The sequence below is a fragment of the Talpa occidentalis genome, unplaced genomic scaffold, assembly GCF_014898055.3.
Source record: "Talpa occidentalis isolate TD23 unplaced genomic scaffold, MPIMG_talOcc4v2.1, whole genome shotgun sequence".
In the NCBI taxonomy this organism is placed as follows: domain Eukaryota; kingdom Metazoa; phylum Chordata; class Mammalia; order Eulipotyphla; family Talpidae; genus Talpa; species Talpa occidentalis.
The window spans coordinates 8,043,576-8,067,343 of NW_026555331.1; the positions used below are offsets into that span (position 1 = coordinate 8,043,576).

General features: G+C 53.7%; 1 protein-coding gene across 1 annotated transcript in view; it reads right to left on the bottom strand.

Annotated features, from left to right (window-relative positions):
• Positions 1–23,768, bottom strand: part of TG (thyroglobulin) — a 168,462-nt gene that overhangs the window by 138,250 nt on the left and 6,444 nt on the right. Inside the window, exons 6-21 of the mRNA XM_037513233.1 lie at positions 23,473–23,632; positions 19,017–19,123; positions 18,457–18,600; positions 18,067–18,252; positions 13,743–14,846; positions 12,654–13,241; positions 9,039–9,278; positions 7,308–7,442; positions 6,865–6,942; positions 6,263–6,375; positions 5,182–5,284; positions 4,555–4,755; positions 4,164–4,376; positions 3,003–3,157; positions 1,831–1,987; positions 891–1,109 (exon numbers count right to left, since the gene is read on the bottom strand). Coding sequence (XP_037369130.1) covers positions 891–1,109; positions 1,831–1,987; positions 3,003–3,157; positions 4,164–4,376; positions 4,555–4,755; positions 5,182–5,284; positions 6,263–6,375; positions 6,865–6,942; positions 7,308–7,442; positions 9,039–9,278; positions 12,654–13,241; positions 13,743–14,846; positions 18,067–18,252; positions 18,457–18,600; positions 19,017–19,123; positions 23,473–23,632 — 3,903 coding nt within the window. The remainder of the gene's footprint in view (positions 1–890; positions 1,110–1,830; positions 1,988–3,002; positions 3,158–4,163; positions 4,377–4,554; positions 4,756–5,181; positions 5,285–6,262; positions 6,376–6,864; positions 6,943–7,307; positions 7,443–9,038; positions 9,279–12,653; positions 13,242–13,742; positions 14,847–18,066; positions 18,253–18,456; positions 18,601–19,016; positions 19,124–23,472; positions 23,633–23,768) is intronic.

Below are 23,768 nucleotides of genomic sequence, written 5' to 3' on the forward strand. Positions count from 1 at the left end.
CACATGGCGGGAGACTGCTCCTCCCGGGGCTCTAGGACCTTGGGTAGGAGACAGGACAATGTTCCCCAAAACTTCCCTGTCCTAACCCTGCAGCCTGAGGTCAAGGGAGTTCACAGGGAAAAGGACATGAGGGGTGCAGAAGGTCACTAATGAGCTGAGCCTCAGACAGGGCGGCCCTGGAGCTCCTTAGAAGTGAGAGAGCCGGAGGGAGCTGCCACTAGGGGTGGGCCGGAGAGTGAGAGCGCGTGGTTGTGGGGCTGAAGGAAGGAAGGCAGCAGCCATCAGGAGAGGGCAACAGCAGGGAGCTGGAAGGGGGGTCTGCCGAGGGCCTCCCAGGAACTCAGGCCTCGATGGTGACCCGAGTCAGAAGCAGAACTTCGGGGCCATAGGATGATCCGAGTGTGTGGATTTCAGGCACTAAGTGTCTGCCACGGTGGCGACGGGAAACTCGGCCTCCCTTGCCAGGATTTGCTGTTACCTTCAATGAAAATAAGCCCCGAAGCTGCTTGTGTGGGAGGGAAGGACACCCCAGGAACCCCCACCAGGACCGCCCCCTGGCTCGCAGACAGCCTCAGCTGGGGACGGCTATTTGGGCTTGGTGGTGAGCAGCCAGAGAATAAGAAACACCCGGGCGGACAGCACAGCCTGGGCCCCCAGCCCAGGCCATCAAGAATTAGGAGCAAGGGCCCTTCACACATCGGCGTTCTTCTATCATGCCAGCAGCACCCCTAGTTTCAGCTGCCACCTCCTGGGTGACGGCACGGCCACGCAGAATGGATGTCTGAGGGGCTTTTGCTGAATTAATGAATGAACAGGTCTCCCTCGACGCCCAGAGCAGCCCTCCCGCGCTCCGGCGCCCTCCCGCACCTCACGGGGACAGGGGTACCTACCGCACCCCAGGGGTTCCTGGATGTTGTTGCCGGGGGTCAAGACTCGGTGGAATCCTTCCAAGCACCCAAACCATGTCCTCGCGGAGGTCCCAAAACTGTCCCCCTGGGGGAAGCGGATGGAGGTGTCTGCGGGGAAGGTCTTGGAATCCAGATGGAGCTGGAAGGCACCGCTTTGGACCAGCTCTGCGAAGGCCCCGACAAGGCCCACTAAGGCCACCTCTGCAAGACAGGCCAGGGCGAGAAAGGGGACGCTGTCATCACCTGGCACCTCACCTTGTAGCAGGAGAAACTGAGGCCCAGAGAAGGGGACTGATTGGCCTCGGGTCACACAGGAATCAGAAGCACAACCTTAACCAGGGACTTTGCCCCCGGTCTCTGCTCCTGCCACGTCCGGGACATCAGTGAGATACCCTTGGTCTAGGGCAGCCTGTCTCCAGTCACCAATCTAAGCAGGGTGTGCAGATAGCAACTGTGCCAATACCCTATCCTCCTGCCCTGCCCTGTCCCCCACCCCAGCACCACCACACAATCCACTGCTCCCCTTAGATCTTCCTACCCTCCCGAGAGACCTCATCACAACTGTCCTCTTTCAAAGAGTGTGAATTGTGTGTCTATAGTGTAAGTGTCTGAGACGCTTTCTAATGGGAATAAATACATTATAAACCAGCAGAGACTCCCTCCCCGGCCCCACTGGTCTTCACAGTGCCCCCTCTCTGCACCCACAAAATCAGAATTGAAAGCTGTCCACGGACATGCCATCAGGTGACACCTCTGCAGACGAGTAAGCGATGGCTGAGAACATGTTTCAGGATCAGGTTGCACCAGGCCCAGGGCCCTGCAGGACGGCCCTGGGCATCTCTGGCTCCCGCTGATGGAGGAGGAAACTGAGGCCTCACCCAAGACTCCAGAGGCGTCAGGCAACAGATGGTGGGGGTCGTACCAATATCGTGCAAGGTAGGAAGAGAGGCTGTGGGTGCCTCCTCCAGCTGCAGTCTCCACGTGACATTCACTCCCAAGAGCTCCCTGCTCACACACTCCACCTGCACCGTGGCGTCATCGCAGACAGGGATGGAAACGGGGGACCCCAAGGTCTTCATCTACAGGGAGACGAAGCCTCCAGTTCAGAACACAGAGCAGAGGCTGGCTCCGTGGGGCTGCCCCAAGAGCCAGAGCTTCTGCTGTCACTTTCTGCAGCCTTAATGGGCCCCCTCAGGGGTCAGGCATGATCAACCCATTTCCCCAGTGGGGTCCATCAGTCAGGCCCGCGAGAAGTGCTTTAAACATATTTAGTCTCCAGAGCAACCTTCGCAATCCGCACTCTCTCGCCCCCAGAACAGACGGGGATTTGCATCAGAGAGGCTGGGAACTGCCCAGCATTGCACAGACAGTGAATGGCAGGGTGGGGACTTCCCCCCACCTTGGGCCCCCCATTTGGGAGTTCTGGACCTCTCTGCAGAGTGTAAAGGGCAAAGGCTTTGGATGCACATATTATCTCACATCACCCCAGTCTCCCAGGTAGGAGCCTCTGGGCCCGGCCACCCTGGTGGGGAGCAGGGGGCAAGATTTGAACCCAGATGCATCTGACTCAAAGGCTTGTAAGTATCTGCAAGTATCAGCTCCAACTTAAAGACACCCACCTCGACCTGAGGGGCTCCATCTGGTTCACCTGACACCCTTTCCTGGAAACCACGAGTAAGTAGCCCCCCCCACCCCAGGTCTCCATGGGTCTTCAGCGTGGTTCTTAGCACCAGGTGGGGGGATTCTGGGACACTGCCCCCTCACTGTATAAGACTTCCTTTCCCACCTCGGTGAATAGCATCCAGCCACTTCCAGCTGTGTGGCCTGGCCAATTACTCCTCTCCCCTCATCTACAGAGAGGTAACAATAGCCATAACCCTGTGGACATGGCCAGGCTAATCCATGCCAGCAACCATGGGTGAGCCCGGCACACAGCGAGTGCTCAGCACACAGGATGGCCAGTGATGACAGGGTACAGCTTCCACCTCCGCAGCTGCATAATTAGCCTCGGCTGAGTGAGCTTCTCACCCCAGGCTGATCCCTGGAGCCCCAAGACTTTCTGAGGACCCACTCACAGGGGAGCCAGGCACACACCTGGATCTGGCAGAAACCCCGAGCCGTGAGCTCATCCAGCACGAAGACCCGGAAGGCCTGCAGCAAGCCTGCATAGTCTGCACTGCACATCTTCTCGGGCGGGAGCTGCAGCTGGATCTGCCCCCGGGTCTGCAAGGTCTGCCACAGCTGGGGCCCTGCGGGCAAGTGCCAGAAGTCAGCAGTCACAGGCAGAAGGCCCACGGGCTACTTTTCTTGTTGGGTTTTTCCCTGTTACAGTAACCCTTCTGCACTGCCACCTTGCTCTGTCATCCTCTGTGTCTAAACCCCTCTGAGCATGAAGGCTTGCCTCTGAAACTTTTCAGCAAATGCCCAGCAAGTCGGCCCTTCATCAGCTGCTACACCAGCTGCTTTACATTTGGGGATCCTGGACCCACTACAAAGGGTTTTGCTGGTTCTGATTAGACACCATAGTCTATGAGAAAGGCATACCCTAAAGTGGTTGTTCAGTGCACAACATGGACAAACATGCAGGGCAGCCCTGCAACCCACTTCCAGAGTCAATACCCACCCCTCTCCTCCCCCAAGTCCCTTGCTCTAGATCTACCCTGACCAGCCTGTCTTGGTTTCAGCTTTGGCCACTCTGTCATAGTGAGAGGGAGAGGCCATTTACTTGTCCAAATTGTATGTGCAACTTTTTCCAGAGAGCATTCTCCATCCCAGAATGCTTTGCTGCAAATGCTGTCCTTTGACAGCCACTCAGCACCTGTCACAATCAGTCCATGATCCACACTACAGTCCCAAATGCCCGCCTACTGTCCTGGTGTGCCCAGTGGCAGGCCCCAGCATCCACCCCTGCCCTGCCTGGCTGTGGGTAACCTCTCCAGTTCCTGCCTTGGCGTATGCAGCCAGAGCCTGGGCTGGTCAACCATGGTAACCCGCATAGCATGGACACCTGCATACTGACCACAGCCCTATTGCCAAGGCCTCCCAGGAGGGACGCCACAATGGCAGCTGTCCCATGGAGCAGAGTGTGGGCCATGAAGCAGCTCTACTCCTTCTAGAAGAAGGCCCTCCCCTCTGCTCCCAATGCCACCTGGTTTACCATGGAAATGCTACAGTTTTGACAGGGGAAAATGAAGCTCCACAGTCCCAGGTCCTGCATGGAAGTGGGGTAAGAGCAGACACCCCAAGGCCACTCACGCTGGCAGGCTTGGGGCTGTGGCGGCGGTGACACCCATTGTCTTCCCTGCAGGTCGCACTCCAGCGGCCCCACCAGGAACGCACTCCGGTAGCCCTGGCGGCAGTGAAGCTGGCACTGCTGGACGGGGGCTCCTCCTGGGCCTGAGGCCTGCTCGCACAGGAGCACACCTGCAGCCACCTCTGACACGTTGAAGGGCAGTGGGCACTGTGGACCTGGGAGGGTGGAAGAGGGGCTAGCACAGACGCAAGTTTCCACGTCGCGAGGGTCACGGGCAACCACATCCCCCCAGAGCTTCCTGCCACCCCTCCCATGCTCCAGGCACCCCAACCTCGGCAAAGGATCTGAGCAGAACCCTCCAGGCTGGGGAGCCCTCTGCGGCTCGGGACTTACTCTCACAGGCAGGCTGTCCCCCAGCCACGCGGGTCCCGGGCACCTCCTCGCCGCTGCCCAGCACACACCAGCAGCTGCCCTGGGCCGGGTCACACTGCACTGGGGAGAAGCCTCTGTCTTCTGCCCTGCAAGTTGGGGCGGGGCCTGGGCCAGTGCTCCCGGGGAAGAGTCCATCGTGGAGTGCTTCACAGAGGCCCGGGCCTTGACGCAAAGACAAGCCAGATGGGGTGGAGGCCCACGCAGCCCGGAGGCTGCCACAGCCCCGCTGTCCCCAGCATCACCCACCACCTGCCTGCACGATCCTCGGGCCCTGGACTGCCTCCCACTGGGGTGTTGGATTAGGACAAGGCAAAACCCAGGCTTTGCTGAGCTCTGGACTTCACTACACCCACACCCGCATGCACACTCACTCACACATGCACACACAAACACACAGACACACACACATACTGCCTGTTCTCAAGATAGAATCTTAAAGGAGATTTGACATGCGAGTGATTACTGTTCAGAGGTCGGGGGGCAATAGCATCTATGGTGCCAAAGCGGCAGAACTGGGGGGCACAGTCAGCCTGGGTCACCATACCCAGTTCTCCCGGGAAGCCTGGGGCAGAGGAGGGGGCTACTCACACAGACCACTGCCGTTCGTGCCAGGCCACACCCCCTCTCCTGAGGCCTGGTCCACGCACCAGATGCCACCTTCCGCAGCCTGCCGCTGGGCGTACTGCCCTGTCTGAGACAAAGCCACCGGGCTGGTGAGCAGATATCAGGAATGTTCCTTCTCAGACTTCTGACAATGGCCTCTCCAAATGCGGGGGATGGGTGCACAGCGCTGTCCTAACTAGGGCCAAACCCCTGGCTACCCCCGGAAGCAGGGCCACAGTCATCAGTTTATGTCACTGGGGGCCGAGACGGGAATGGCTGGGGAGGGCCAGGGTCTCAACCCCAAAGCCCGACCACTCCTCTAGCCCCCCAATTCAGGAAATGCTTTGCAACAAGCTTCCCAGAGGGAGGAACCAGAGGCATGCATGGCAGGGAATAAAGAAAACTCCGCAGCCCCCAATTCTGGGTCGCACCTGGGCCCCGCCTGGCTCCTCCCAGGCCAGCTGGGGAACACTGGGCAGGCCTCCATTGTCCGGGCCTCAGTTTCCCTCTCTGAAACTCTAAGGAGGAGGGGCCGGAGCCCTTAGCACCATCCTTCTGGGAGCGCTGATGAAGCAGATCCCCTCCCTCCCTACAACAGGACATGCTTACTGCCCAGGGGGCCGCCCCCGCCTGGCTGCCCTGAGGGCCTTTCAGTGTTTGTGGCCACCTGCCCACTTGATGCACCCCGTGCCCCATTCACAGACGGGAACGGCAGCACCTACCCTGACACTGGCAGGTGGCCATGAGGCTCGCCTGGTTTATCAGCCCCACCCCAGGGTGCTGGCTGCTCCCCAGAGGCAGGGACCCTGCCGGGGCCTGCTACTCAGGGAGTCCCAGAGAATCGGTGCTGCCCCGGCCGGCCTGTAAGCCTCGCAGGGAAGATTCAAACCCAAGCAAAGGTCTGAGAAAATGGAACACTGCAGAGACCATTCTGAGAGGTCTCCAACTTCAGGTCACAACTTCCCATGAGCTCCAAACTAAAACAAATGGACTGAAAAACTAGAGAAAGCTCCCTCACCCTGTGCAGGAGAGTTCTGGCACCTCCCCTGGGCCTTCAGAGGCTTACCTCCAGGCAGGTTGGGATGAACAGGTCTCTGGGAGACGGGTTTCCTTGGGATCCGGCCTGTTTCCAGCTGGAAAGCAGCCCACTCGCGCGGGATTTCTCACAGGGTGTGGGGCCTGTGTTGGGAAGGGCGAGCTCTTAACAGGCAGAGTGGGGTGCAAAGTGGGAGCAGGGAGCCCTGGCTGGCCCCCAGGGTCAGAGCTGGGTCTCTGGGCAGATGGAGGTGCCCAGCAGCACCGAGAACTGGGATCTCAGAGAAGCAGCTGAGGCTCAGGGACGAGGCCTGTGGTTTAGGCTGGTGGAGGACAGACGTGAGCAGCTGCGGAAGCTACAAACGTGGGTGAAAAGCACAGGAGCAGCTGTCGGGGGACACCGAGGGTTCCTTCCCCACTCTCAGGCGCTTCTCCCCGCCTGAGAAGCTAGGAGCACAAGTCCAGGTGGGCCAAGATCTGAGAGTCACCCAGGGCCGGGGATTTGCAAGCGTACGGTCTGGCTGCACCTGGGTGTGGTGCTTAAGGAGCGCAGGCACGGAGCCTCGCCGGTGGGTGTCACCGGCCCAGGTGCCCACGTCCGGGCAGGCAGGAGGGTTCGCAGGCTTCACTTACACTGGGGGAGCCGAGGGGAGCGGGCGGTCAGCGAGGCGGAGATATACTCGCCCTTCCCGTCCACACACCAGCAGTGCCCTGGAAAAGAACCGGGACCAGCAATTCAGGAATTGTGCTGGGCGGCTCGCCCCGAGTGTCCCCCAAACTTTCCTGGTTTGCTTTTGTTGCAGTGGCCATCAGGCCCCATCTGACTATCCCGCCTGCTTGACACTGTCCACAACAATCACAGGTCTCAGCACCGAGTCCCCCAGAAACCACCCGCCTGACCTTCGGGCTGGGAGAAGGTGATGGAAAAGGCCACAAAGGCCAGAGGAGCTAAGGGATTTGCCTCCAGCTGCCAAAGAGGGACCCAGAGGACAGCTCGCCTGCCCCAGGTGCACTCTTTCCTCAACACGGAAAGGAGCGGTGTCGCTCAGCCCTCCCCGGGCGCCCGAACCCCTTACCGGTCCCGGCGTGGCACTGCAAGGGCTGCCACCTTCCAAAAGCATCACACTGCGGCACGTAGGGGCCCGCCGGCCATAGGGCGACGCCGGTAGAACCGCCAGGGAAGAAGCCTCGGCTCTGGTGGAAGCTGAAGGCTACGGGAGAAGCGCAGAGGTGAGAGCCCGGCCTACAAGGCCCCGCGCCGCCCCGGGGCCGTCTGACTCAGCACAGCCCACGTGCGCCACGGGCAGCACCGGGCAGACCGCGCTTCACGACAGAGGGTGAGTGCAGTAGGGAGGACTCGGCTGTCATCTTGACAGACTCCATGGGGCCTTGTCTTCAGGCTCACGAGCCAATGGTGCCAGCGAAACATTTGTTTAGAATTTGCTTCGTGCCAGACATCATCTCAGCACACGTTCTGATTAATGGAGCCCTCAATGATCCTCTAAAAGCTGATGTGAACCCATGTAATGGGGAGACACTGAGGCACGGGGGGATTAAGCAGTTCACACTGAGGGGACCCCAAAGTCAGCCGTGTAAACTGTCCTCTCAGCCTTCCCTGATAAACTCTTACAGTTTGGTTCTTTACGCCTTTCAAAACTTTGCTCTTGCAGGATCTTACGGGATCTTCCCACAGCTTGGTAAAGCTGGGTTTTCACCCCGTGAGGAGACTCATTAAGGGAGGTGAAGGGGTACCCAAGGGCTCACCCCATGCTCTGCACACCGCATCCTCCTGCCCGGCCCGGGCCACTCCTCACAGCTTCTCAGCTGCTTGATATTGGGCTTTCTGATCTAGTTTAGGTATCTCTTCCATGCCAGCACCCTAAGCATTTGGTGCGGGGAGTGTCAGATAAAGAAGGCAGATGAACAAGGGGCCTGCCATCCAAAGGGCAGCCTCAGGGAAGAGAGGGGGGCCACAGAGAGGGCACTGGGGTTCTCTCGTGGGTTTGGAGAACAAAGCACAAGGCAGCTGAGGCCTGTCTCCTGGCGTAGCCCCTCCCAGGAACAGGCCAGCAGGACTGGCATGGATGTTTTCAGGGGAAGAACCTGCTTTGCTGTCACTGTGATCTAAGTCCAAGGAATACTAGGCAGGGAATCAGCTGAGACAATCGTGTAAGGGCTGGGGAACCCGGGTACAGCCTGGAGACAAGTCATTTGTTGCCGAGTTGATACGGGGTTGTAGTTGATACGGGACTGGAGGAAGAGGGTGGGGCTCTGGGATGAGACAGGTGTAGTTTGAGTCCAGCTGTGCAGGCACCAGCTAGGCAGGGGACAGACGCTGGCGCAGGCAGACCGCCCAGGCTGTTAGGTCTGAATCATGTGAACTTGAGCACGTACTTAACCCCAGTTCCCTCTGAGAAGAATGGTGCTTACAGCATCCTCCTTGTGGAACTGTTGGCTCAAATGCAAAGAGCTGTTTAGGGGAGCAATGCCCACCCGGGTGTGAGTTTTATTACAGGCCAGAGCTCTCTCAGCGTATTTCTCTCTGACAGGCAGGTGATGAGAGCTGCAGCCCCTCGGCACCAGGCAGCATGGAGCCCTGCCCCCAGGTGGCTGTGCTGGTGCATCTGGAGAGGTGGAGACCATTCCGGTTTTGACCAGTTTCACAAAGCCATTCTGCCTTTTCTTTCCTAGGAACCCATGAAGCTGGGGAAACCAAGGCAGCAAAGTTCTGAAGACGGTGAAGAGTAATTCAAGCTCTGGCTTCCCCAAAGAGATGGAACAAGATAATGGAAGTGCATGACACTCACTAGACAGAGCTGCCAGACGAATGGCATAATCGCCCCCACTCAGAAACTTCTCTGTGAAGGTCTCCTGCGAAGGAGAGAGCTGGGGAAGGGCGAGCTCCTCACTGGTCAGGCGGATTCCCTTGGCTGCTAGGAAACTCTCTCCCAGGGGGAACAAGGAATCGTTGGAAGCCAAGACAATCTCTTCCGTTTCCTTAATGAACTGCAGGACACGAAGCTTCACTTCTTCACAAGAGCCAGGACCTAGGGAAATAAAGACATCAGGGATGGGGTCACTCACCACACACAGCTCCCTCTGATCACTGTGAATGTGCATGCACACACACACATATGCACGTATGCATGCATGCACGCACACGCACACACATACACACACACACATGCATTTCAGCCTCAGCTGTCTCCTTCTCAGCACTTCTTTCCACAACTTGGATGATTCTTTCTGTATTGTTTCCATGATTTCATTCACTCAAAATTCATGGAGAACCAACTATGCAGAAGATTATTAAGAGCCATGTGTATTCCACGCAAAGCATTTGAGCACATTTACTCAGACAATCTAATTTAATCAATGCAACAATCCAATAAGATTTTAGTCTTAACTGCATATTACACATGAGAATTGAGGCATGGAGAAATTATACAACTCAGATAAGCTTCCAGCCTGCAAGTAGTTGATTTGGAATTTCAGTCTAGGCAGTATGACTCCAGAACCAGTGAACTTGACCAGCTGTCTTTATTGGAAGGATGGATGGGTGGGTGGATGGTTGGATGGATGGATGCATGGATGGATGGATGCATGGATGGATAGGTGGACAAATGGATGGATGTAGAGGTGATTGGGTGGTTAGATGGAAAGGTGGATGAGTGTTGGATGGATAGGTATTCGGAAGTTCGCTGCCTACTTGACTGGCTAGACAATATCAACAACTGAAGGAAGGAATTGTAGTTTAGTGGTTACGCTTGCACAGACAAAGTTGCTCTCAGAGATCTCTGGGTTCAAATGTCAACTTGACCACCTATCAGCTGTGTGATTTTGCATAATGTGTTCAACACTTCTGAGCTTCAGTTTTGTGAAATGTGCAGCGGCATCTATAGCTACAGGATTTTTATAATTATCCTATGAGGTGTTGCAGCTGAAGTGCTTGGCACAGTGACTGGCCTACGTTGCCCTTGAAATGATCAGTACTAACAAGAGCCACCCTGGGCATAGTTATTTCAACAAATCACACTGTGAATTCTACAGTAAATGTGTTTGTGGATAAAGCTGGAGAGAGCATTGATCTACCTGTGAGTCTTTCAGAAATGCAGGTGTTGATTCAGTAGGTGGAGCATGAGATTCTGAGTTTCTTTTTTTCCCCCTACTTCTTTATTTCCCTAACATGTGTTTTTATTTATTTTACCCCACCACCATCCCTATGTCCCTGTCCCTTTCTCTCATCACCCCTCCACTACAGAGCCCTCACTGCATTTATTAATGCCACTAGTTTTTATATTTTACTTTGTCAAATCATCCATTATATACATTTCCAGTATTTGTCTTTGTTATTTGATTTGCTTTATCACACATTTTACTATAAATGGCTGCATTTCATCTTTCTTTCTGGATGAAGAGTATTCCTTAGTATGGATAGACCACATGTTCTCAATCGAATCATCTATTGATGGGCATAGGACTATATCCATATCTGGAATTCTGAATTCTCATGAGTTTCCAATGTGATATTTATGTTGTTGAAATCCATTTAAGTATCAAAACCCTGAACTGATGGCCACCAAGCCCCCTTAATATGCCCCATCAACAGGAATGTAACCTGTACCCCCAAAAATGTAGATTTCTATACCTATAGATTATATGTGTGTGGTACTATAATGCTACATTTGGTATTGTTTACACAGATGTTTCAACTGTAAGCACTTACTTGTAAAAACAACAATAGAAATTTAAATGGAAGAGATAAAATTACTAATTCTAGATAGGACTTTTGATACTTTCCAACAGATTACCTTGGGGAGAGACTGGTCACTTACTCTCTTGCTATGTGATACAAATGACAGTGGATTGATTCTAAACGTAGGTCAAAGGCTTTGCCCAGCATTCAAGCCAAGGTCAATAATACTACAAAGCTACAGGGTATTTTTGGTATCGGCAACTCAGACCCAGAAAATTGGGTCCAAAGAGAATCAAATTCAATCTTAGGGGCATCTACAATGATAGGAATGTCCCCGAGTAGCGGACTTGACATTGGTGTGGAGAATGAACCCACAGATCTCACCACAATCACGTAACAGTCCTACTAACATCTATGTGTTTACTTGAGGGTCACCTACTGCTAGAACTTGACATTTCAGGAATGATCCTACCAGGGAGCCTCCAGGCTGCTCGCAATCCGAGGGGCATGATCATACTCACTGCCTGTTCTCATCCAATATCCTCAAATCTACTTGCTGCTAAAGCCTAAATTTTAGCTAATGTTGAAATAGTCCGAACCATTTTACACTATCCAGAAAAGTCTGGACAACATCAAACACTGTAAAGAATGAAGATTTTGTTGGACCTGAACAGGTATAATTTCACCTGTGAGAGCAGCAACTGTTGGGTAGAGAAATCTTGATTTGATAAGAACGATGTTGGATTTGGCTGTCGTTTCAAACTGCCGCCATGGTGAGTTGGAATAAGGCATTTTAATTCAATACAGAGTCAGTCTTAGCTCATGTGAGCCTCACATACCAAAGCTTTCCTATGAGCCCATCTGCCATAAAGCTTAATTTAAAGACCTTTCAGCAAACTCCTCAAGGAAATGAAAGGCAGTTGGAAGGCAGAAGTACTTCCAAAAGTCCCAAGCACCTGGCAATGGCCTGGGTAAGTCACTAGACCATTGCAAATGTGTTGGTTCATCTGACGGTACACCTCATTTATGAGCGAGAAACTGAAGTGTTAGCTGATAGAGGGTAAGGGCAAGGTCATGTCACTCCATGGCGATCATCAGATCAAAGATAAGGCTTTGTATACAGGAGACTCCAGTTAAAAACTGAGGCACTGATTGAAGTAATCAACTATTTGAAAAATTTCAAATGAACTCACATTAACTCTGCAACCCCTGGCCTCAGTGTTAAAGACTGAATGTCTGGGTCACTCCCCAAAATACATTCACAGGTTGAACACCCGCCCTGAAATGGGATGGTTTTTATAGGGAAGGACTCTGGGAGGTGACTGGGTTAGATGAAGTCATGAGGTCAGGATGTGGTGTCTCATAAGGTAGTGAAAAGACCAGAGTCTTTCTTTCCTGCCCTGTGAATTCACAGCAAGACGGCAGCTGTTGGCATACCAGGCAGAGGGCCCACACCAGGAGCCAAAGCTGCTAGTACTTGTGATCTTGACCATTCCAGCTTCTAGAACTGAGACTGAAACGTCTGTTGGTAAAGCTGTGGAATTCTCTTAAAGCCACAGTAGAGACAATACATTGGGTTTCTTCAATCACCTATTGAAGGGATGTCCCCAGCCTTCTCTAAGCTCTATTCCAGCTGTAACACTCAATATCCTTCCACCAGACAATCCTGAAAACACACACACACACACACACACACAATATCATTTCTTAACACAGCTTAACTCACATGCCGGGGCCTTGTTTGGCTCGGTCTGGGTCCCTTCTAGTTCTCGACCAGCCTCATCCACACACCAGCATCTCCGAAGGTCAAAGTGTGCCAGAGGAGAGCTGAAGTCTGAGTAGGGCCCTGGGTATCTGCTGAGCTGGCCACTTAGGATCTGCCAGAAGAGGTAGGGCTCCAGAAAGATGTTCTCTACAGGCTGGGTCAGGTTCCCTTCCAAAATCGCCAATGGGACATCTTGGAGAAAAGGGTATCTTGCCAGCCCTGGGAAGATGCCTTGTTGGCCGGTCTCATAGAGGTTTTGAATAAAGAGACGGAAGCTTCCAGAAGCTGCTTCTCTATAGCTCATGACCTTCATGAGCAGCTCAGTGGGGCTTGACTCCTGGCCTCGGTTGTTCTGAGCTCTCCATCGTTCATACCACTCAAAGGCCTGCTCAGGGGGCCCGTCGCACTGCACGCGTCTCCACGACCCACTGGCACTGCACTGTGGGATGTAGATGCCAGAGAGGGTGGCTGGCAAGCTGACAGGGGAGCGCAAGGCCCGCACTGCCCCAAGGAAGGCTTGCTCGGCTTGCAGCTGACAGGAAGTGGGGCCTGCAGGAACAATGTGTCAGGTTAAGAAGTTGAATAAGCACGAAAATCCAAGATGGAAGCTCTGAACTGTCCCAACTCCATCAAAACCCCAGAAAGACACAGAAATCCCACCGACCTCACTGACCTTAAATTTGTAAATAACATCTAGACCCAAGCATTGCCCCCACCAAAAGGGCACCACTGACCCACCTCTGGTCTGCACCGCAGAACCACAGGTAGTGGTTCCTTCAGGCCATAAATTTCCCCATTCACCCACTACAAGGATAAACATTATCATGACTGTTCTGGGTGTTTAAACTTTTGATTAAATTTTTAATTTACATTTTTGATTTTTAACTTAATTTTTATAATGAAAAATCGAATTTTTATATTAACTGGCAAAAATTTGCCATCCACAGAAGTTCGGGCCTAAACCATGACTGAATTCTCTTTTTCTGTCTTGCATTGTGTCAGGCCCCCAGCCGAGAAGCAGTCTACAGACTGAATGCCCAACGGACTTACATTGACTTGGTTCTCCAGGTTCCCTTCGAGTTCCAGGAATCACCTGACCCTCAGCATCAACACAGTAGCACTCTGAGTTGAAGCACTGAACAGGGAGGAAATGCCCCTCACTTGTACAAGAAGGGACAAACAGGCTGGACCCAGCCGGCTGGCTCCTGGAGAGGGTTTGCATGAGAGCCCTTTGCTTCTGACACTCTGTGGGGCACGCAGGTTGTCCACCTCTAACCCTGGAGCCTGGAAGTTCTTTGCCCTGGGAATCCACACACCAGCACTCTCCAGCAAAGCACTGGACATCCTCATAGCTTCCCTCTGCCGTGCATGAAGGGACAAAAAGGCTGCCAGGACTCTGCTCACAGCTGTTGGAGCCAAGCACCATTTCTAGCACGTCACCCAAGTCCCCGGCTATGTCTGCGGGCACAGACACAGCATGCTGCAGGAAGAGCAGGAATTCGGGAAGCTCCAGGAGAGAAGCCAGGAAGTTCAAGACCTTCTGGTTCTCCTGTAAGTTGACTTCCAAGCCAAAGCTGCCCACAATAGGCTTGTTCATAGCAGCACCCTTCCCAGAGGCCTCCGGGATTTCTGTAGTGGGACTGGAATCCAAGCTCAAGGACAGAGGGGTGGCTGGATCAACTAGTGCCCCTCCACTTTGAAAGCCTGGAAGACCAAGTTGCTGGAAAAATTGACTGAAGTTAAATGTCCCTCTAGTGCCAAGGGCTCCAGACAAATTAAACTGGCCAAGGTTCACCAGAAATTTCCCTCCAAAGAGATTCTGCTGGAGTCGTTTTGGGTTGGTAGTAAACTGAAGGGCCAGACGAGCCAGTTCTCGGGAGGGAAATATCGCTCTGAGGGCTTCTTTGAGGAGACTTCCTGAAGCAGCAAACTGTTGACCCTGCCCCTCCACCATCGGGCGGAGAATCCCAGAGTCCACGAAGAGCTCCCTGGCCAAGCGTGAGCAGAACGGGGGGACTCTGGCCACTCGTGGAGAGTCCTCCTGCCTTTCCTCAGGAACCAAGAACAAGTCGTGCCGGCTGAAGTAGCCCGAGGGTCCAAAGTGGAGTCTGGACAGGGCCTGCCGCCTCTTGGAGACACAGGACTGGTCTTCAGCTGAGCACCACAGAGGAAACAGAGAAATGGTTTTACCATGACACGTCGCCCTGACACGGCCTCTCAGCAATTTCTGGTAACGAGAGATCAACAAGCTCAATCAAGAGCACCTCCCTGTATCCTGATTTTTTTTCCTTCTAGCTGAGCTGATCTGCGGTCACCATTTTAGGGAATGACTCCTCCAACGACTCCTCCCTCTGCTGGCTTTCACGAGAGGGCCCCCGCCAAGGCCAGGCTTCCACACACAGGCCCACCTTCTGAGAAGCTGACCACACCTGGCCACCTGCACTGGGTTTGATGGTCTCCTCCTCCCTTGTCCTCCCAAGAGCCACACCCACCCAGCATCTCAGAATGGGCCTTATTTGATAACGGGGTCCTTGCAGATACAAGTAGCTCAGATGAGGTCGTTCTGGAGTCAGGTGGGTCCTAAATTCAATGGCCTGCATCCTGTAAGAAGGCCAGGTGGAGACACAGAGACACCAGGGAGGAGACCACACAAAGATGGGGGCAGAGGGTGGGATGATGCAGCTGTGAGCCAAGAACATCAAGGGCTGCCAGCAGCTAAGAGTCTCCTCCAGGGCCTTCCGAGGGGACACAGCCCTGTCCACACTCTCAGTTCACACTCCTTGCCTCGGGAGCTGAGAGAGTGGAGCCACCCAATTTGTGGTGATGTTACAACTGTCAAAGGAAACCCACAGGCCAAAAATTCCTTCTGTGTTTTTAATGAAATGCTGCTTTTCAGAAGGCTCTTAATGGACATTAACGTTTCATTCTATGGCTTCGTGGCTCCTTGTGGGTCGTCTTGTCCAGGCTATTTCATCACCTTTTTGAGGGTAAGACCAATACTTAAAATGCCATTGATATAAAATGCTATTAGTACAGTAAGAAGCCTTTTCCTATGTGGTAATATATAATAACGTAGGGAACGTGTTATTTCCTATAATATAATAGGATGATGCCCACTCAGCCAACACACTTAACACCCCCATGTAGGTTCCGAACCGGTCCTTAAAATTACTGACTAAACATGGATTAGCTCAGTCTGCCCCGTGCATGATCAGGTCATCCATTTTAAACAGCCCAGGATGACTGTAATCACACTAAGAAAAAAGTTTTAATTAAATTCCAAGTGTTTCTTGGTCACATAGGTGGGAGGAATTAAGCTCCATTTTTCTCCACAAAACCATAAATCTCAGAGGTTTTCAACCATCCACCCACCTACCCCCAACTTTTTAAAATATTTCTTTTCCCTCAGTTCACAAGGATGCCAGAAAGGAAATCAGCCAATTTTGTTCTGTAACCAAGCAACAGAGAAAGAACTGGAACATGTGGTCAGAGAGAGAAGGAAAGACCGGCAGCCTCAGAGCACGCAAGACACCCCTCCGCGAGATCAAGGCTTCCTTGAAGGCTGGTACAGGAAGGTGTGGAAGAAATAAAGTTTGTTCCTTTCATTCATTTGTTATATAGTTACCAAGGCAAAAAAAAAAACAAAACAAAAAAACAAAACCAGATATTGATTCCATGTGTTTCCAAGGCAACAGGAGTGAGACCCCAGAGAGAAAAGGTCCAACCGCCTGGTGGTGAATTCGGAAGCACTCTTGTTTTTCATTTGGGCATCATCGCTCCTCGTTTTCACCTGGAAATCGGAGGTGCTCTTCTCCAGGTCTTCACAGACATGACACGGAATGGTAAATGCCTTCAAGGCAGAACTTGCCAAGGTTTCTTTTCCTGCGTCCACACCCAGCAGAGAGAATGCCCCCCGATACCGTGCGGAATGCCGCAGCGCTCAGTCGGAGCAACAGACTGATTTCACGGGAACTAGGGAAGGGACACGACACGCATCTCTTCTGAGGCCGTTCCAAGACCTGTCTCCGCTTGGCGGGTTCAGACCTGCCTGTTCTGCGCTCCCCCGAGGGCTGCGGAGGAGGGGGCCCCACGGGGGTGGCCGGGACACTTCCCACGCCCACCCTCTCCTCCCAGCCCCTGCTTCTGCTTCAGTGTCGGGCCTCTTGCTGGGTTGGATGTCTCTCCCCAACATTCAGGTCCTGCCCGGAAGCTCAGCCTGTGGCCAGACCTGGAAATAAGGTCACTGCAGATGTGACAAGTCCTACTAGCGGGGCCGGTGTCCTGGCCAGGAAAGAAACGCAGCGGCAGACACGCCGAGACGACAGTCAGCGGTCGACACACGCAGGGTGTGCGGAGAAGCTGCCCCAGCCCAAGGGACAGGGAGGGACAGGGAGGGTCAGCGAGCCCTGCGGGCCGGGCAGAGGCAGGCAGGGTCCTCCCGCAGAGCCTCAGGAGGGAGCTCGGTCCCTAACACCTTGATTTTGGATTTCCAGCCTCCAGGATGGGAAGAGAATAAATTCCTGTTGTTCTAAGAAACTCAACTTAATTTTTCACAGCAGCTCTGGGAAACAAACAGCCCCGGGTCTCTCTTTAGGACCTCAAATTGGCCCATCGCTTCCAGACTAATGCTCCTTTCCCTCTCTCCTCAACGTGTCCAGGTGATCTTCCTCACACAGGAGGCCCGTCCGGGCACTCTCTAGCCCAGAACCCCTCCACATCGCTCCCTGCCCTCAAGGGTGAAGCCCTGAGTCTTTGTCATGGTTTGAAAGACTCCACTGTCTCACCCTTGCCCTGCCCGGCGTCCTAAGGCTCTGAACAGCACCCGTACCCACATGGCGTTTTCTTCTCTCTCCCTAAGGATCCACGGCCCACTAGCACATCAGTGTCTATTCTACATGACCTAATAACTGCATGTCTCCTGTCCTATATAGGGAGAATGTCTTTCCTTAATTTCCCCCTTCAGGAAATGTATTTATTTTCAGAAAACTCCAATCAAATGTCACCTCTTCCATGAAGCCTTCCTGAGGGTCTCCTCCTCACAGACACTGCAGGGGAGAAGGGACCCGGCCCTGCTTTCAGCCTGTGGTTAGCGCACATGTCTCCCTCATGGCACAGGCAAACCGAATTCTCTTTTCTTTTTCTCCACCCATGAGGCTTAGTGCTCTCTGAGCTCCCTGAGGAAGCAGCTATGTCTGACACAGGATGAAAACCATGTTGGAAGTTAAAGATGCTAAACGGGTTTTCCACCCTGTTGAGCTTGAAGGGCTTGTAGCATACATAAGTGAAATTACTGGGCTCTGGAGAGGCTGGTCTGGAGAAACAGTTAAAGGAACCCAGCCTGATGGAGAGAGAAAGCCCCGGAGAGGACACGCACCACAAGATGGCGGCTGCCCCTGCCGCCGAGTTCCGTGGGTCTCCCGTCCTCGGACATCCACGCACCAGCACGGCCCTTCCTTCTGGCACTGCACTGCCTCGTAGTCCCCATTTCGACGGCAGCTGGGTACATAGGGGTGGCCAAAGCTGGTGGCCGCCAGCCGCTCCACTTCACATCTTGTGGGGCCTACGAGAAACCCATGCAGTCAAGGAGCCAGTGGGGTGCAGGCAGACGCGGCGGGTCAGTGCCAGAGCATAGCCCTGCTGCTAGGGTGTTTAAAATCTCTGCACCTGCTTTGGTGGAACAGCCAGGGACACGGCATTGATGTGAAAACCCGCACGGCTTCCTCCTAATCGGAGCCTTCACCTGCGTGGAGGCCTTAACACTTACATCGGAACCGGCCGGCGATGACCAGCTGAACGGCTAAGAACCGTCTCTGCAAGATCCGGTACAAGGTGGTTTCCGTAAAGGTGGAGGCAAGATCCAGGCCGGCAAAAATGGTGTCATAGATTTCATCGAGTAACAACTCCAAACCTGAGCAGAGAGAGCAAGCTACGGGTTGGGCTGGGTCACAAAGGAAGCTCTGACCTTGGGCACTGCAGGCAGATACGGAGAGGCCAGAGTCTTCTCAGCATCACTGCACATCAGTCTGCAGAAGACTTCCATGCTTTGCAGTCAGGGCTGCTGTGCACTGTTGTGCAGGTTGCTCACAGCACAAGGAAGCACAGCTGAGAAAGTGAGAGAAGACTACATCTACGCGGGTTCTACTTGCCAAGCTGGGGGCCGCCTCTTCTGGAGTGCGCAAGGCACTATGCCCAGAGGACCATACATGGACATTTGCTAGCCAGGCCCTCTCAATACCAGACAGGCTGCAGGTCAGCACAGCTATTTCGCTTTACAGGTAAGGCTGTCAGGCTCTCAGGCCCTGTAGAAGGCCCAGGTGTGCTCACCTGTCTCGGCCAGCTCCCGTCCTTGACTGTCAGCGCAGTGACAATACCCGGACACCTCGGGGAACCTGCTCCTGAAGGAACTGAAGGTCACAAATGCATCTGGAAACCTAAGGGGGGAGGGGTTACGGCCCCCATTTCAGTAAGGGCAAGTCACAGGTGCTCCCTGCAGAAATAAATGCATGTGGTCACAACCGCAGGGGAGAGGAGCTTCTGCTCTGTCTCCTGCCCTTCGCTCCATGCCGCCCACCCACGTGTCTTTTTCTCTAAATGGGTCGAACTTGACCAGGGCTCAGCGGAGCCTTATAAGATAAAGCTGTGCTAGCTGTCACCTACTAATTAGCCGTTCTCCTCACTCGTGGCTTCTGTCCAATGTATGCCCAAGCACATGTCCCACTGGATCAGCCAGAAAACAGGTCATGAGGATGGCAGGCGCCAGCTCTTCTACCCGCATCTACGTCTAGAGACTCAGGCCAAGTCTGCTTTGCAGACATATGGTGCAATGCAGATGATCTCATTTGGGAGATCAAACCTCTCCGCAGCCCCTTTACAACTTTCCAAGGGCTTGAAAAGAAGCCAGATTCCACCACCCGCAATTCTTAAGACGAACAGTTCCCGTAGCAGGGAAGAAAAAACGAAATCCACATGACATCACTCACATGGGCCCCACGTCCTATTTGCTGCATGGAGACCAGGAAAGCGACGTCTGCATCGCACCTGACTCAGCGACTGCCCAAGGCGGCCCCTGGCTGAGTCCCCAGCTGGGAGCAACCAGCGTGGGACATTTGAGGCCGGTTGACGTGAGTTAGCAACCAGCTAGAACCTTCCATCTTCGCACAGCACTGGAAGCCCTGTGGGCACACCCTCTTAGCCTGCCGGCCTGGCAAACCCCTTCCTAGCTCTGTCTGGAAACAAAGCCCTCAGCGTCAGCAGCAGGAGCAGCCGCTCTGAGAAATGGCACCTCTGCAGTGTCATCTCCCTGCGCAAAATCTAAACAACCCCAACATCCAAGGATAGGGAAATGTGATTGCAGTGAATCCCCTACATGGTGACGGGAGGAAGACGTGATGGCATAGCCCGCAGCAGTGACCGCTCTGTGCCAGCGGCGATGCCCTCTGCAGAGCCACAGCCAGAGCCGCGCAGGGCCCGGCAAGTGTCAGCGAATCTGGGTGGAGGCAGAGCTGCAGGACAAGGCCCGACGGACCCTGCTCCGTGTCAGTCCACTCCAGAGAGCACACGGACTAAAATAAAAAGGGCTTAGAGTGAGTTGCATAAGAGAAATGGAAAACTCTGCCCACTTGCCGCTGCTGGGAGGCCTGTGAGAAAAGCTCATCCTGAGCTAATTCCACTCCAGAGAACAGCCGTGTGATGTAGCGGCCTCAGCAGTGGGCAAAGCTTTGCCTTCCTCCTGATTCCCTCTATTTCCCACTTTTATCCTGTCTGGGCCTATCAGAAGAAAGGAGGAAGAGAAAATGTGAAATTTAAGTTAGAAAATAACAAGTATCTCATCTACTGGCAGGGGAGGCTCCCTCTGGTCAAATAAAAAGCAAAAATCTCAGGATGATCCTCAAGGAAGAAAACTTAGTGGAGGGGGAAATGAGGGCGTTCCTGAGCTGACACGCAGAGAGCAGCCAGCCTGGAGGCGGAGAAATCGCATCCCAGAGGGGTTATCAAGTTTTGAGTCCCTGGCACGTACCCTGCCCATTTGCAGTGTGGGACTCATGCTTCTGGGCTCAGGGAGGCAACACCCGTACTCAGCCAGACCTCCTACGTCCTCCCACAGAAATCCAACTAGGGATACACTCCCTGGAGCCAGGGCCCTGGCTGAACACAACACCCGGTGTTCCGCAGCCCACACTCAGCCTACAGGGGGGAATCGGGGGTCAGCCTGAAGGTCCTACCCGCAGTGGAGATGTGCTGGAATTCCACCGGGTCAGTATTTCTCCAGCCTCCTCCCAACTCACCTGGACCAGCACAGGGGTCCAGGCCCATGGAGGGGCCACTCTGCACCTGCCGCCCTGGACCCTAGTCTGTTCTTTCAGAAATCCAAGCCTAAGAATTATTAAAATACCCCAACCCCGCCAACCCCACCCCAGGTTTACGATCCTTGATGCAATACTGGAGACGCTCTTAAGCTTATCCGAAGTTCAAATGTAACTGGGCATCCTGTGTCTTATCTGGCAGCTGCAGATGCCAAGGCAGATTCCCCTCCACGGCTCCTTCCCCTCTGCCCAGTGGAGTCTCTGAGTCTGGCACTGCCCAGGTCTGCTTATCAACAAGTCCCTGAACTACAGCTGGGCTTCCAGCAACCAACCAGGACCCTTCCCACGACCTTCCTAAATAAGAACTCGCTCTGAGACATGCTTGCTTACATGAAAGAAAGGATCTCATTTCAGGTGCAGCTTTTTTCTCCCCCTTTTTCCATCTTAGACAATGGAGGCTAGGTCTCCAACTTTTGCATTTAACATGACTGCCCTCTTGTGGAAGGAGCTGTGAATTGTGTGCCAGGTTGGCACCCTGAGAAATTCTGGGTGCATGGAGTGGAAGCAAGCGCCTTACTGAGTGCCTTAGAGGGGGCAGAGCTGAATTGAGGTTTTGCAGGACATGAAAGGAACCAGACAGTGTAGAACCCACTAGACATGCTGCCTGGGTGGTGGGGGGGCATTCAGATTTGCCATCTGTATGCTGGAAGCCATAATTATTCAGTTATTTTTGTAGTAAGTATACGAAAGGATGGCAAACTATATAGCTCCCACTCTTCTGAACTTAAACTGAGCACCCACTAGTGGGCATCAGTGAGTTTCAGGGCTCAGGCTATGTGAGATTCACGTGTGCTCCAGGCAGGGGTGGGGGCCCCGGGGTGGGGACTCTAACCCCACCAGATGGTTGCTGAAGCTGGGTGATGGGTGAGCCATCCCTGCAGATACATAACATGCAATTCCCGTGGTGATTTCACAGACCAGGCCTTATCAGAGGTCCCTGTCCCCCCAGGAGCAGGATGCTGTCCTCTGATGTACAGATGGGGACACTGGTGCTCACAGAAGGTAAGTGACCAGGTCACTTTGCCAAGCACTGATAAGTCAGAAAGAGGGCCACAGAGGCCAAGCAGGTCATGCAGATGGATGGAGCAGGCAGGAGCATGGCAACGGGGTATGGAAGGACCCGGAGCTTTGGGGGACATGGCCTTGGTCCCAAAAAAAGACAGTTCAAGGCCATCTTCTCAGCACCAAGGGAGAATGCATACGGGCCCTCCCTCCTTTAAAATCAGGAAGTCATAATTTTGTATATTCAGTTGAACACATGAAAAATGTTCAACTATTTTTGCCTCCACAAGCAGAAATTTCATAGAGATCAAGTTCACACCCCTCAGTTTTGAACCAGCGTAGGGAGTTCCAACTGGCCTTTCTTACAGGAGCGTTCCAGGGCCCGGGCTGCTAGTCTGTGACCCCTCCTGGTCCAGCCCCATTGAGCCCCTGAGTCCCTCTCCCCAGAAATGAACTGGTTCTTGGGAAGCCAGCCACATCAAGGCGCAGGTCCCCCAAGGGGATTTCCATCCATATTTGCAGAGTAATATTTATGTTCACTCAGAAGATTTCAATGATTTCTGAAGCCTGGGTGGTCCTTTAACAATAATAAAGTCACCTGCTCAACTACCCAGAAGCTCCCTGATTATTTGGACCAAGGTCTGCACGGTATTTCCCTTTTTATACTTGTTATTCAAATCTTTAAACTTATTTGTAAGTGCACGCCATACGAAAACTGCAAAACATGCGTCCATGAGGTCATCCCCCGGCCCGTGAGAGCCACTTTTCCTGGTCTTCCGAGTCCCTCCCCCACCCCCACCCCTCCTCCTCCAAGCAACGCTGACCGCCAGGTGCCGTGAACATCGTGTGCACGCTGCTCCCTGTGCTCACTTAGTCCTGTGCAGACAGAACCCAATCCCTGATGCAGAGGAGAGGGTTTGCTTTGTTTTTTGGTTTTTTTTGCTAGTTTCTGAAAATTTAATCCTATGATCTGTTCCTTGAGACTCAGAGCACCGTGCCCCATCAGAGGCTCCTCGCAAGTCAGCCAGGGGAGTTCCGAAGCTCTGTGACGGGACTGCATCAGTGTTTACAGTGGAGGCGCATGTCCGCCGCCACCACCCGGGGTGGACCACTCTGTGCCCGGTTTTCCCCCACAAGCAAGGCTGAAGGAGACCCCCAGGCCTGTGTCGGCACACGCTGGGGCTCTTGTCTCCATGGGCTGGCTGGGCCACAGGTTCCTGTCATTTTCATTTTAAGAGCTGTTGCCAGCTTGCTTTGTTACAATGCCATGGCCCCACAGATGGCTGGGCTGCAGCCTCTGAGACTGAGGGGCACGCAGGTCAGCTGTATGGCACCGGCAGCCCCCATCTTGGGAGCACTGGGAAGAGAGGGGAGGGGACAGAGGGCCGTGGGATGCCCAGTGCTGCTCCCCTTACCTGTTGTAGCTGTGCACCAGGTCAAAAACCATCATGTCCGTGGTGTTGACAAACTTGCACTGGACAGGCATGAACCCTCCATCCGGTGAGCACTGGGGGGGTGACTTGTCCCCCACCCCGTGGAGCAGACGGCGGTTTCTGATCTCACAGCTCCCTGGACCTAGACATTTCCAAGGGGAAACTCTGAGTTCGGAAGGTGGAGCAGAGGCCTGTGCTGCTGCATCTGTTAGATACTCACTGAGGGACCCCACGGCCCAGGGGCTGCAGCAGGGGCTCCCAGATGCTCGTGCTGCTGC